General features: G+C 38.7%; 1 protein-coding gene across 1 annotated transcript; it reads left to right on the top strand.

Moving 5' to 3' along the window:
• Window positions 1–8,895: 8,895 nt before the first annotated feature.
• LOC109239667 lies at window positions 8,896–12,658 on the top strand. Its single transcript, XM_019406252.1, has 4 exons — window positions 8,896–11,219; window positions 11,299–11,619; window positions 11,709–11,808; window positions 11,891–12,658. Exons 1-4 carry the CDS (start codon window positions 8,896–8,898, stop codon window positions 12,656–12,658), a joined length of 3,513 nt encoding a protein of 1,170 aa, XP_019261797.1.
• The last annotated feature ends 1,069 nt before the right edge of the window (window positions 12,659–13,727 follow it).

The following is a 13,727-nucleotide window of genomic DNA, read 5'->3' as shown; positions in this document are numbered from 1 at the left end:
ACTTGTTCCCTTTTTTCCGCAGCTAGCATTGCATTCACCCTAGCCTGCACCAGACAGTCCTTCTTTAAGTGCGGTCCACCACATGTAAAGCAGCCTTTGAATTTGCCGCTCCTTTCCTTGCCATTGTGAATTTCCTGTCTCACATTCTTGACAAGTCCCTCATATTCAGCATCTTGGCCCTTCCGTTTTTCTTACATTCCTTTGCTTTGTCTTTCCTTCCGTCGGACTTTGAATGCGAAGTTTCAGCAGGTTCATCACCTATATTCAGGTCTGCCAACGCATCTGCCGCTGCAATGGCAGTAGAGAGGCTTTGAACATTCTGCCTTCTCAACTCCAATTGCGCCCAGCCCTGCAAGCCACTCATGAAGTAATGCAGCTTGTCTTCCTCTGCCATATTACTTACATTCAGCATCAACGACGAAAATTCCATGACATACTCCCTCACCGTGCCACTTTGTTTCAAGCGACGCAGTCCATCTCGTGCAACCCACGACGAGTTTGTTGGAAGGAATTGGGATTTTAATTCCTTCTTCAGCATCTCCCAAGTATCAATCTTGGGCAGTCCAACACTTTCCCCATCCTCAACTCGTGTACGCCACCACACCTTTGCATCATCAGTCAAGTACATTGGTGTGACTACCACTTTTTCATCATCCGGCAAACGAGCAGCTTGGCAATACTGCTCCATATCCCACAAGAAATTTTCCAATTCCTTGGCACTTCTAGCACCACCATAAGCCTTTGGCTCCGGAATCCTCAACTTAGTGCGTTCATCACTTCTAGGGGCAGAATTTTGCAATGCCCTTCGAAGTTCAGCCACTTCCTCGCGTAGTTCTTCCTTCTCTTTGCGTACCAAGGCCATTTCTACCAGCGTAGTTTCGTGCCTCGCCGCATAATCTGCCTCCAAACGTGCCATTCTCGCAAGAACAGAAGAATCGCCATCTACTTCAAGAGCCTGCCCAACCAGTGCTTCCAACTGCTGAACTCTTCGACACAGTTCAGCATATGTGCCACCAGCCATGTTCTCAAATAGCACCACAAAATCTGCCACAGGTCGTCTAGCCACTGCCACGAACCTGCTCCGCTCTGATACCAGTTTTCATGGGGGCGTTTTTGGTCAGCCCAAAGTCACACCCACGCGGCAGTCAAGTTCCGCACTTGACTCAGCCTTCCTTAACACTTAGCCAAATTTCAGCAAGTTTGGCCTTAATAAAATTTTAGGTAGCAAATCAGAATTTTAAGTAAGAACACAAAGCCAATACGGGAAAATTCCCAACCCTTGTATTAATTTTGAAAATATACAAAGGACCCTCACTTTGCTATGAACACAATCCGCTCACAGCGCACTTTTGACGAAGAACACAAGTCGTTCTTGGCCAACACTAAGACCTGCCCAAGCCTAACCTTAGTCCCCTTTGAAACACTTTGAAACCCTCACGTTTCACTCTTGTTTCCCACTTATAATTTCACACGAAATTACCCACATCCATCTGACTAAGTCCCAAAGGCCCTATTTATAGAATATAGGCAACCCTTAGACTTGACAGCACAATGACACTTGTCGTCTACAGCTTTTGCCACTTGTCGGGCTATGTCTAAATCTGATCCTAACATGTAGTTGACATCCCCAACTACTTAGGACATGATATACACGAAATGGATAATGGATACAAGCATAATCAGTCNCAAAGCCAAGACAAGCCCCGCCAAAAGCCATAAGCTGCCACGAGCGGTGCCAGACACAACCCGCAACAACCGATGGCAATGGGCAATGTACTAAGCTTCGCCCCATGCGCATGGCACCTTGCGGCGCTAGTTGCACGATGCTTCGCCGTTTCGTTGCCAAAAGCCATCAGCCGCCACGAGCGATGTCGCCACCCCATGTTGCCCGCATCAACCGATGGCAATGAGCAAGTACTGAGCTTAGCCCCATGCGCACGGCACCTTGTGCTGCTACTTGCACGACGCTCCGCCGTTCGTTGCCAAAAGCCATCAGCTGCCACGAGCGGTGCCAGACACAACCCGCAACAACCGATGGCAATCCGCAACTTACTAAGCTTCGCCCCATGCGCATGGCACCTTGCGGCGCTACTTGCACGATGCTTTGCCGTTCTGTTGCTAAAAGCCATCAGCCGCCACGAGCGATGTCGCCTACCGATTTTGCCCGCAACATCCAATGGCAATCGACACGTACTGAGCTTCGCCCCATGCACATAGCACCTTGCGGCGCTACTTGCACGACGCTACGCCTTTCGTTGCCAAAAGCCAATATTTGCCACGAGCGGTGTCGCCACCAGGCGTACTACGAGCTCACACGAGTACTTGCCGGCGCGGTTTGCGAACATCGGGGACGTAGCACGGACTAGCCATGCATGCCCCCAAATGCCCACGCCCACGCCCACACCCCATGCCAGCGTCCCCCATGCATGCCCGCCTCTGCCTGGCAGCAAGCACCTGAGGTGCCTTTCAACACCTCTACCCCCTTGTATATGCTTAAAAAATAACCCAAGTTTCAGGAGTAGACATGTTTTTGCCAGAGAATCATAATGGAGTTGTACAATACCAAATAGCACAAACCAAGGTACAACTTAGCTAATATATTCACAAATGACTTTTAAACATTGTAAATGATATTTTTTACAAAAAATAATATTTTTTTGAAATATTTTTGTTATAAAACAAAAAATACTTAATAAAATAGGAAAAAATATGAAAATTATTATAAATATAGGAAAAAAAATGGAGAAAATTTCCAATACATCTAGTAATAATATAACACATAAAAGAGTAACTATTTTTTATAAAAATGTAACATAAAAGCTATTTAAAATTACATAAAAAGGATAAAAATTAATAAAAATAGATAAAAAACAGGTAAAATACATAATATTATTATAAAAGCATATGGATGACCAACCACCATTAATCATGAGGAACCCCCATTGCCGCAACCACCATAAGTGATTCCGACTTCAAACCGTCGCCGCCAACCACCAAGCGTCGACAAACCTTCGCCGGTCGCTACCGCTCGAACCACCGCAACTTTCCACCACCGCCACCAACGACCACCAACATCGTTGCGCTTGATATGTTGCTAAGAATTGGCTAGCACTAGACGTGGTGCGACGTGGAGCGAGGTGGTGCGAGGGGGTGCGGCTTGGTGCGACGTCGTGCCATGGCCACGCCCTGCCATGTCTTGCGACGTCCTGCGTCGTGCCATGGCCACACCCTGCCATGTCCTACGACGGCCTGCAACGTTTCATGGCCATGCCCTGTCATGTCCTGCGACGTCATGCGACATCATGTGACGTACTGTGACCATGTCCTGCGACGTCCTGACACGTACCATGGCCATTGTTACACCCCATGTTTTCATACGTAAGAGTACATCATAAGTCAATTAATATAAGCTCAGAAAGGGAATCATCTTTGAAAAGTTTACAAAGTTAGTTCATCATGTTAACGTGGAGGTTACAAATAGTAAAGATCATTAGTACCAAGTAGCAAGAGGGTTTGAAGGCTTAGAAGCTAAACGAATTGAAGAAAATAAGTTTCGTCGAAAGTCGACAAGTTGGAATAATTTACCATGTACTTTTGGGGTGAGACTAGGGTTATTAACATTATAAGGAGATTATATTATGAGTTATTTTAGTCGTATGATAATTGGTGTTATGTTTTGAAGTCAAGCGAGTTGTGGAACAAAAGTTGGAAAAGGTCATCACAAGTTCCATTCATAAATGTGCTGAAAATTAGGTCAAATGTAACTGAGCTTTTTCTCCCAATATACTTGGAATTAGGGGATGATATACCTATCATAATTAAATATCTATGAGTATAGTTTCCAACGCAATAAACCGTTTGTTGATACGATATTGGAATAGAGAGATATTTGCGTTTTCGCGAGACAGCGCAGACTGGTAGGTAACAAGTAGTTGCATCACCTACTTGCCAAAAGTAGAGGTCTCAGTTAAACCTCCTAAAGTCGGCCAAGAGGAGACATTTAAAGGCTTATAAACTCAATTAATTCACCCATCTTCCAGACTTTGAAAACCTAATTGAACCCCTGCAACTCCTCCCCAAAAATCGCACACAAACCCTAGGGTATTCCGGGTGTTACGACGCGATTCTAGTGCTGAAAAGTCCGGACAGCTTGCTAGTTTCTCTTTCTCCTTCTTGTAGCCGTGTTGAGGAACTTATTTCTCGAAATGAGGACATGACTGTATGGCCTATACTCTTTTGTTGTCCTAAGGTCTATCACCTCTCGTCTCTTCCTTCAGTTGACTATAGATTTTGTAATATTGTCATCTTTTGATGTACCATTGTCATCCATGTACCATATCTTACTCATAATCCTTTATTAACTCTTTTCATATTTCCCGCTAACATTTATGCCTATCTCTTTATTCTAAAAACTTGAACAAGTCATTCTTTCTCTCTTAGCTTTCCTTTGCTCTATCCAATGGCTCTTCAAGTTGCTTAACGTTCTCGCTTTACTAGGGACGCGAGCCACACTAAGGTAATATTTATCCCTTCAAGGCTTATAGTGCATGTCTTTGTAATACTCATATCTGGCTGCACTATTTTAGAGTGTACCATCTGGGTGTCTCACAAGGAGATCTACTAGCACACTGGCAATATCCTTCGAAAATATCAACTAACACAAACAATCCATTTACCATTTTGGTTTACTCTAACCCCAGCCAGGTCTTGATGTTTCGTCCTTTTGTTAAACTACACCTGTTAGCTCCCATAGGGCATAACTAAGATGGGTACGGCCAACTCTACATACCTCTGTTACTGTTGAGGATAACTCAAAATGCATGTATTTCTCTGCCTGAATTGTAAATACTGAACCTTCATTAACCGGTACCTCATAACCTTCGCCACCTTGCTTCTTTTTTTTGTTGAAACTTGTATCTACCTTCTCATTCTCTTGTTGGTTTTTAATCCACATGGGTGGATAGATATTCATGTCTTAGGGCTCTTTATCAAGAAGCTTACACGTCTTAGTACACATATGATCTGTTGAAGAACTTACATTTACTCATCATCAGTGTGATGCAAAATCGAGTTCCTCTAACTCAGCTCTTCCAGAGCCACATTCAATCTCTTACCCTTTCTCGATGTAGGTATCATTGTATTATGAATAAAATAGAATTTAGAAATTTGAATTCTTACAATTGAGCTCTACCGCACGATCCAGAGTAAGAAGAAAGAGTGACAGTCCTAAATGCCCTGCAGCCTCCTGCTTATAAGTGTGGTGCACGACACACCCATAAACAAGACTCTACTAGACACGGCTTATAGACTCCCTAGGACAGAACTGCTCTGATACCATTTTTGTCACGACCCGAACTGATGGGCCGCGACCGGCACCCGGTACCTTACTCAACCGAGTACCAACGTGACGTATCTTTCTTATTACATCATTATATACACGTGACATACGGGCCTAGTAGGCCAACATAATCATTTATAAACTCAAACATAGGCCGACAAGGCCGTACAATCTTTCACGTATACGAAATATGTCTACAAGCCTCTAAGAATACATAAATGTCATAAAGGTCGGGATAGAGTCCTGCCATACCAAACAATACACGTCTAAATCATACTAACCAACCAAGCAACTCCGAAGCAAATGGAGCGCACTAACATCTTCCGTTGAGCTGATAGCCTACTTGGAGGGCTCTCGACCTATCTATCGGGACCTGCGGGCATGAAACGCAGCGTCCCCAGGCAAAAGGGACGTCAGTACGAATAATATACCGAGTATGTAAGGCACATAAGTAAGTACATTAGAGACATGGAAGAAATATAGAGTACATGATTCAACCTGCAAGTCTGAATAACTTTGTAAATCATAAATTACTTTTAGCGTCATGCATATGTGTATGAATGTCATGTCGTGCATAGGTACATGTTTCATAACATCATCAGCCTCTGAGGGCATCTCATTATATCGTACCGACCACTGTGGGCAAAATCATCATCGTATACCAGCTGATCAGGTGGTGGTGCGTATATAACGCCATAACCTTTCCCGTATCCCATATACATATATATATACATACATACGCGTATATAACGCCGTTTGAATATATACATATATATGCGTATATAACGCCATTTGAATACATACATATATACGCGTATATAACGCCGTTTGAATCATATTTCAGCTACTGTGGGCAACATCATCATCATATACCAGCTGATCAGGTGGTGGTGCGTATATAACGCCGTAACCTTTTCCCATATCCCATATACATATATATACATATATACGCGTATATAACGCCATCTGGTCATAGGTCAATGCACATGAATGCAATGCATGACACTACTAGAAAAAGGCGGATTACCTGGGGATATTTACCTGGGGTTAAAATCCCCAGATTTACCTGCGGGTTTTCTTGCCAAATTTTAAAATTCTTAAATTATAAAATATTATACATGCGAATTTAATTTCCCCCGATAAATCCGCAGGTAATTTTGGCGCCATTAGGCGCAAACATATTACCTGGGGAATTACCTGAGGAAACAATCGGCAAATCCTCTATCCGTAGGTGAATTCGTAGGTAATTTTTTTTTTCGTTTGTGAGTTGGCAGAAAATTCCCCAGGTAACGGTCATGCGGAGTTTGCGACGGATTTTTTCATGGGGATGTACCTGGGGATTTAGTTTTCCTGGGGAATTACCTGGGATTATTTTTCTACGGTTTTACATGGGAAATATTTCCTGGGGAATTACCAGCGGATTTATGTACCTAGGAAAATACCTGGGGATTTATTGTTCGGGTTTTACTTGCGAATATTTTCATAGGAATTCTTTAATAGGGATTTACCTGTGATTTATTTACCTTTTACCTTGCGTATTTATTTACCCGAGAAAATTTGCTTGGGAATATCTTGAAGTGGTTTCGCCTAAATATTTCCATAGCGAAATACCCAAAGATTTAATTTCTTGTGTAATTAGTTGGGGATTTGTGTATTGCGAGTTTAGCTAGAACATATTTTTCTTGGTGATTTAGCTGAGGATTCCGTCACTCTAGGATTTATCTTTTTTCTTGCATAATGATTTACTTGCTCCGAGCTTGAGTCATAGTACTGTCTTTGAAAATCACATATATTGTATTGAGAATTTTATTATTTACTGAATTATTTTTGCATCGATTTGAAATTTATATTATCTCTTTGTGGTTAAGTTTATTATCTCTACTTCTTAAGCTTATTAATTTAGCTATGCATATATCACTGCAAATAAAAAAATTATACCAAGCTAATTAGAGGGCATGAGAATAAGTTAAAAGTAATAGTAACGAATTATTTTATCTTAAGTATAAGATAAATTAAAATATATGCTTGGAAGACAATTATCATATTGAAGAAGTAAGATCATAGACAAAAGTGTATAGGTTTATTCTATGTACATATTTTTTATATGTCCCCAATATCTTTTTTACATGACCTTAGCTAGATCATATTCAGTATTATGGACAAGAAATACTCATCGTTATGTAGGTAATGAATGTGAGGAAGATAGCAATTGCATAAACGTAGCGATTTCGAGAAAATCATGGAGTACACACAAATTTAAGAAACATTTCAATTTGGTTTTTCAGAGTCTAGCTACAAAATATTTTTTGTGGGAAGAAGTTAGGAATGACTTAGTTATATTAAAAAAAGTAATATTTTTGAAAAAAATAGTTTTGTCAAGCATACATATCTAACATATCAGTCGAAAATTAATCAAAATAGTGTCATACGACATTCCCACACAACTGTTTTCATTTTTATCGGGATTTACAATAAATTGACAATTTTTTTCATTATTTTCATTGTTTCGGGATAATTTTTTGTCAAAACAATTTAATTTTTTTCTAATAAATATAAATTATCTTTTTTTATGTTAAATTGACATAGATGGTCATAAATAAAATTAAAAAAGTAATCTTTGAAAGGTTTTTACAAATTTAATGGTTATAATCTAAACTTTTAAAAAAAATTATTCATAATTTACTTCCAAGATAATAAAAGCTTTAATATATAATTTTTTTACAATTGAAAAAAATAAGAAGAACAGAAGCGGGAAACTTAAGCGCCATTGCAAAAGGAAAAGGATCAAAACTTTTGGCTTTCAAACCTAGGTTAGGACTTAGAGAAGACGGCTACACTAATTTTGGTATTGTACTCTCTCAAATTTGCTACAGTGATTTTGCTCTCTCCGCCTCCTCCACCCGCTAAGCTCCGTCTCCTCCATTCTTTCTCCCAGTTTCTTCCAAATACCTGTAAGCATCTCTCCTTTTCTCTGTCTCTTTATCTAATTATGTTTTTTGTTATTACAAAAATTTAAAGACTCCTTTATGTTTATTTCTTCTAAATCTTTTGTGGAATCATAGTTTTAGGTTATTTGTGTTTTTCATGATGTTCAGTTACTGATTTGGGCATTCTTTGGCTATGTGAATATGAGTTTCTTAACCCTTGATTTTTTATGCATATTTGGGGATGGAAATTTTTAATTTACAAAAGAAAAGACTGAAAATTTTTGTATACAATTTGGGAAACTTTAGTTTTCAAAAGATGCATAATTTATGGTTATGCATCATCAATTCTGAGTTCAGGTGTTGGGATCTTGTTAGTGATATTTGATATTGATATGCAATTTGGAAGGTACCATATGACACTATTTTGATTAATTTTCGAATGAGATTGCAAAGGCGCAAAAGCTTTTCGGCTGTTCTGCATTTTCTTTGCAAAAACCTACACCTTACTGCACAATTTTGCTAATAAATTAATTTGTGGGCAACAAGGAATTCCAACACTAATTGCTTTATGTCTAGTGCTTAAATGCTATTATCTATATTTTTAAATATATTTATCTTTTGGTTCAGAAAATGAAAATTCCTGAGCATCGAAAATGGATGGAAAATAGACTTCTTCCCGGTCGAGCGGGGTATACGGATGAATTTATAAGTGGCATGGATGAGTTTATTAATTTTGCTTGTAGTCAACCTAAGTACTTGTCCGAGGGAGTCATAAGGTGCCCTTGTAAGCGTTGTAAAAATATGAAGCACCTGAAACGCGATGAAGTTATTGTGCATGTTTATCAAAAAGGGTTCACGCCAGGATATTGGTATTGGACATCGCATGGAGAGGAAGCACCTCCAATTGATTTGAATGAACATATTTATTCAGGCGCTTCGAGTAGTCATCAAGGGTATAACTTTGACATACCTTCAAACAGTCAAAGTAATATTCCAGGGGAAGACTATGAAAATGTAAATAGATATCAAAATATGATTTATGATGATGCTGGTGTAGAATTTGGGCATCAAGTTGAACCCAATATAGAAGAGTCTCCGAATATGGATGCTACCAGGTTTTATAAAATGTTGAATTCGGCTCAACAACCTTTATGGCCTGGATGCAAATATTCTGAGTTGTCTACAGCTGTTAGAATGATGAGTATTAAATCTGAGTACAATATGTCCCAAGGTTGTTTTAATGCAATGGCGCAACTAATGAAGGATACAAGTCTTCCCGATAATAAGATACCTTTGGATTACTACCATGCGAAAAAGCTAGTTTCAGGGCTTGGTCTAACTAGTCAAAAAATTGATTGTTGTGTTAACGGATGTATGTTGTATTACAAGGCTGATACCGAGATGACAGAATGTAAGTTTTGTAAAGAGCCTCGTTACAAGGAATGCGTGCGCAAGCATGGTAATAAAAAGGTTCCTCGGAAGAGAATGCATTACCTGCCGCTTATTCCTAGGCTTCAACGATTGTACGCTTCGAAAAAATCTGCGGAGCAAATGAAGTGGCACTATGAAAATCGTAGGGAAGAAGGTGTGTTGTGCCACCCATCCGATGGAGAAGCATGGAAACACTTTGATCGAACCTATCCAGACTTTGCTTTAGAGCCTAGAAATATTAAACTTGGTCTTTGTGCTGATGGATTTACACCTTATAGTCAGTCAGCATCGCCATACTCTTGTTGGCCGGTGATTGTTACTCCCTACAATCTTCCTCCTGATCTTTGTATGACTGCCCCTTACATGTTCTTAACATTGATCATTCCAGGTCCACATAATCCCAAGGCAAAAATTGATGTGTATCTTCAACCATTAATAGATGAGCTGCAACAATTGTGGATGGATGGTGTACTAACTTATGATGTGTCAAAGAAGCAAAATTTTCTTATGCGAGCAGCATTGATGTGGACAATTAATGATTTTCCTGCTTATGGCATGCTATCAGGGTGGAGTACAGCTGGTAAATTAGCATGCCCAATTTGCATGGAACAATCAAAAGCTTTTACTTTGAAATATGGAAGGAAAGTTACTTGGTTTGATTGTAACCGCCAATTCTTGCCTCTCAATCATGATTTTAGAAAAAACAAGAATGCTTTTTACAAAGGAAAAGAGGAGAAGTCTAGACCTCCTCCTAGGTTAACCGGGGATCAGGTGTGGGAAAAAGTTAGAGGGTTTCCTAAGATCACTGAATCAGGTCCACGCAAATTCTATGGTTATGGAAAATCTCATAATTGGACCAAAAAAAAGTATTTTTGGGATTTGCCATATTGGAAGACCAATCTAGTTCGCCACAATCTTGACGTAATGCATATAGAGAAAAACGTCTTTGACAATGTTTTTCATACTATCATGGACAATAAAGATAAAACTAAGGATAATGAGAAGGCAAGAATGGACTTGAAAGAATATTGCCGTCGAAATGATCTACACTTGAAACAGGACAGTAGCGGGAGATGGATTAAACCGAAAGCAAAGTTTACCTTAAATGAGGACCAAAAGAAAGATGTATGTGAATGGGTTAAAGATCTAAAGATGCCTGATGGATATGCTTCCAATTTGAGTAGATGTGTTGATATGCCACATTTAAAGCTATTTAGGATGAAAAGTCATGATTGCCATATTTTTATGCAGTGTCTTATTCCAGTTGCTTTTAGTGCACTATCAAAACCAATTTGGAAGCCATTAACTGAACTTAGTCTATTTTTTAAAGACCTGTGCTCAACAGTGTTACGGGAGGATCATTTAATACAAATGGAACAAAATATTCCTTTAATCTTGTGTAAGTTGCAGCGAATATTTCCACCCGGATTTTTTGATTCAATGGAGCACTTACTGATTCATTTGCCTTGCGAAGCAAGGGTTTGTGGGCCAGTTCAATATCGATGGATGTATCCATTTGAAAGGTAAAAAACTTTATTCCAAGAATTTATTATTTTTCATCTTTATTTTATTACATAATTTATTTCTTAAAAATGATTGTAGGTTCCTAAACAAAATTAAGAAGACTGTTAAAAATAAATCCAGAGTTGAAGGGTCTATATGTCAAGCATATTTGGCTCAAGAAATCTCGTACTTTGCTTCCCATTATTTTGAATCTCATGTCCTGTCTAACAACAATAGAGTTGGTCGTAATGACGATGAAATAAAAAAGAATTCAACTCAACCAACTCTATCAGTCTTTAATCTTTCTGGCCGAACTTATGGCAATGAGGATGGCATTATTCGGTGGCTAGATGATAAAGAGGTTGCTGCAGCACAATTGCATGTTCTTATAAATTGTGATGAGGTTAAGCCTTTCCTCAAGTAAGTTTCACTCACTATGTTCGTTTAATTATTAAGACGAACTTAATTATATTTAGGTTGAAACTAATATTTTGTGCAAGTGGGTGCAGTTTGTATGAGCAAGCCTTGAGAGATACTTACAATGATCTCACTGATGACGTTATTGATAAACAAATTGAAGCAGACTTTCCACGATGGTTTAAAGATTATGTATGGATTAACATAAAAACATATCTATTACCGACAATATCATTTTAAGATGTATGTCTAATTTTATTTCATTGTCTGATAGGTCAATAGTAATCCTCAAGAAATATTGCAGAATCCATATTTGCAAATTTTAGCTATGGGACCATTAAGACGGGCAAAGTCTTGGCCTGTTTATTTTGTGAATGGACACAAATTTCACACTTCTTCATGGGGTGAAGGAAGAAGTACATATAATAGTGGGGTGTGTGTTAGTGGCACTGGACAAGATGGTACTATAAGTGAATACTATGGTGTTCTTAAGGAGATTATTGAATTAGAATGGCCAATGACATCAACTATGAAGTTAGTTTTATTTTATTGTGACTGGTTTGATCCCTCTAAACATGGTATGAAAGTTGATAGTGAATTTGGTATTGTCGAGGTTCGAAAAAGGGGAAGATATGGTAAATTTGACCCTTTCATCTTTCCTGAAATCGCAACTCAAGTTTATTATGCAAATCATCCTGAAAAGAAAGGAGATAAAGCTGATTGGTGGGTTGTTATAAAGACAAAGCCAAGGGGAGTTGTGGATGCAACACATAATCTTGAAGTTGCTTACCAAGAGGAGCAATCACATGTAAATATAAGTATAGAGGATGAACCAATTGATTGCCTACAAGATGAGCAATTTGTTGGTGAAGAGGTCGATATGAGTAGTTTCCAATCAGTTATCAATGAAGATGGATATGATTTAATTGAAGACGAAGATGAGGAGGTAGCAAGTGAAGCAGAGGAAGAGCTTTTTGATAGTGAAGATTCACAAGATTACTTTCAAACCCAAGAGGAGGACGAAGATGAAGATGACGATTAAGACTATTAATTTATCAATCTTTATAGCTTATTTACGATACTGTATTTGGTTTTGACAATAGTTGAAATATGTCATGTGAATACCACTATATATAGTTTTCATATTCTGCTTTTCAGTAGGCTCTTGTACCTTTATGCTTTTGGTAATTCATTTGAGATCTATAAACATATATTTATTTGTTTCTTAGCTTAATAACTCTCTCTATTGAGATCCATATCACTATGTTATTCATTTGTTGTACATCTATTATATCATTAATATATTATATAAATGTACTTTGATTTGTTTTTTTTTATTTACAGATGGCAGGTGTAAGGTCTAAAAGAGATGGACAATCTGGTGGTAAAGGAGGAAAATCACATAAAAGAAAGTCAATTGCCATAGAGCGACAACCAGGTCAGTTTCCTCCCATAATCCCATCACGACCACTCTTATCTCATAATGGACCACCTCGTGTAAATGAGCCTTCCTTGCCTCAACTTAGTCGTGAAGTCAATCGATCTCAGCCGCACATCACTGAATCTATTCCTCCAATAATATCTTCACGACCCCGTCTATCTCATTCTGCTCAAGTTCATATAAATGACAATTCCTTGCCTCATCCTATTCTTGAAAGTCAATCCCGACCTCATAACACTACATCTCAACCTCAATCTAATGAATCCCAGCCTATAAATCAAGAAAGTGAACCACTGAGGTCTCCACCGGCCAATATGACTCCGACCACCTCGTGTAGTACGGTTGGCAATGGCGATGATGAGCATCGAATATGGATTAAACCTGAAGCGGATGGGTAATTGTACTAACTTGTATTTTTATTTATATAAAAGAGAAAGATTCGACATTTTCAGTCATGACCTACACAATGTTGTATGATTGATAACTACTGTATTTATGTAGGTTTGATCCTCATAAGCCAGTTATTGAAGGTATTGCTATTTGCATTCGTAGTAAATTTGAGTTGGCTAAACCGTCTTGGAAGAAGTTCCCACAATCTATTCGCGATATGTGGTTTGAGGAATTCAAGGTAATAAAATTTATAATCTGGTTCATATTCAAATATTGTTGG

Source organism: Nicotiana attenuata, unplaced genomic scaffold (assembly GCF_001879085.1).
Source record: "Nicotiana attenuata strain UT unplaced genomic scaffold, NIATTr2, whole genome shotgun sequence".
Lineage (NCBI taxonomy): Eukaryota > Viridiplantae > Streptophyta > Magnoliopsida > Solanales > Solanaceae > Nicotiana > Nicotiana attenuata.
This window is presented reverse-complemented; position numbering and strand designations above follow the sequence as displayed.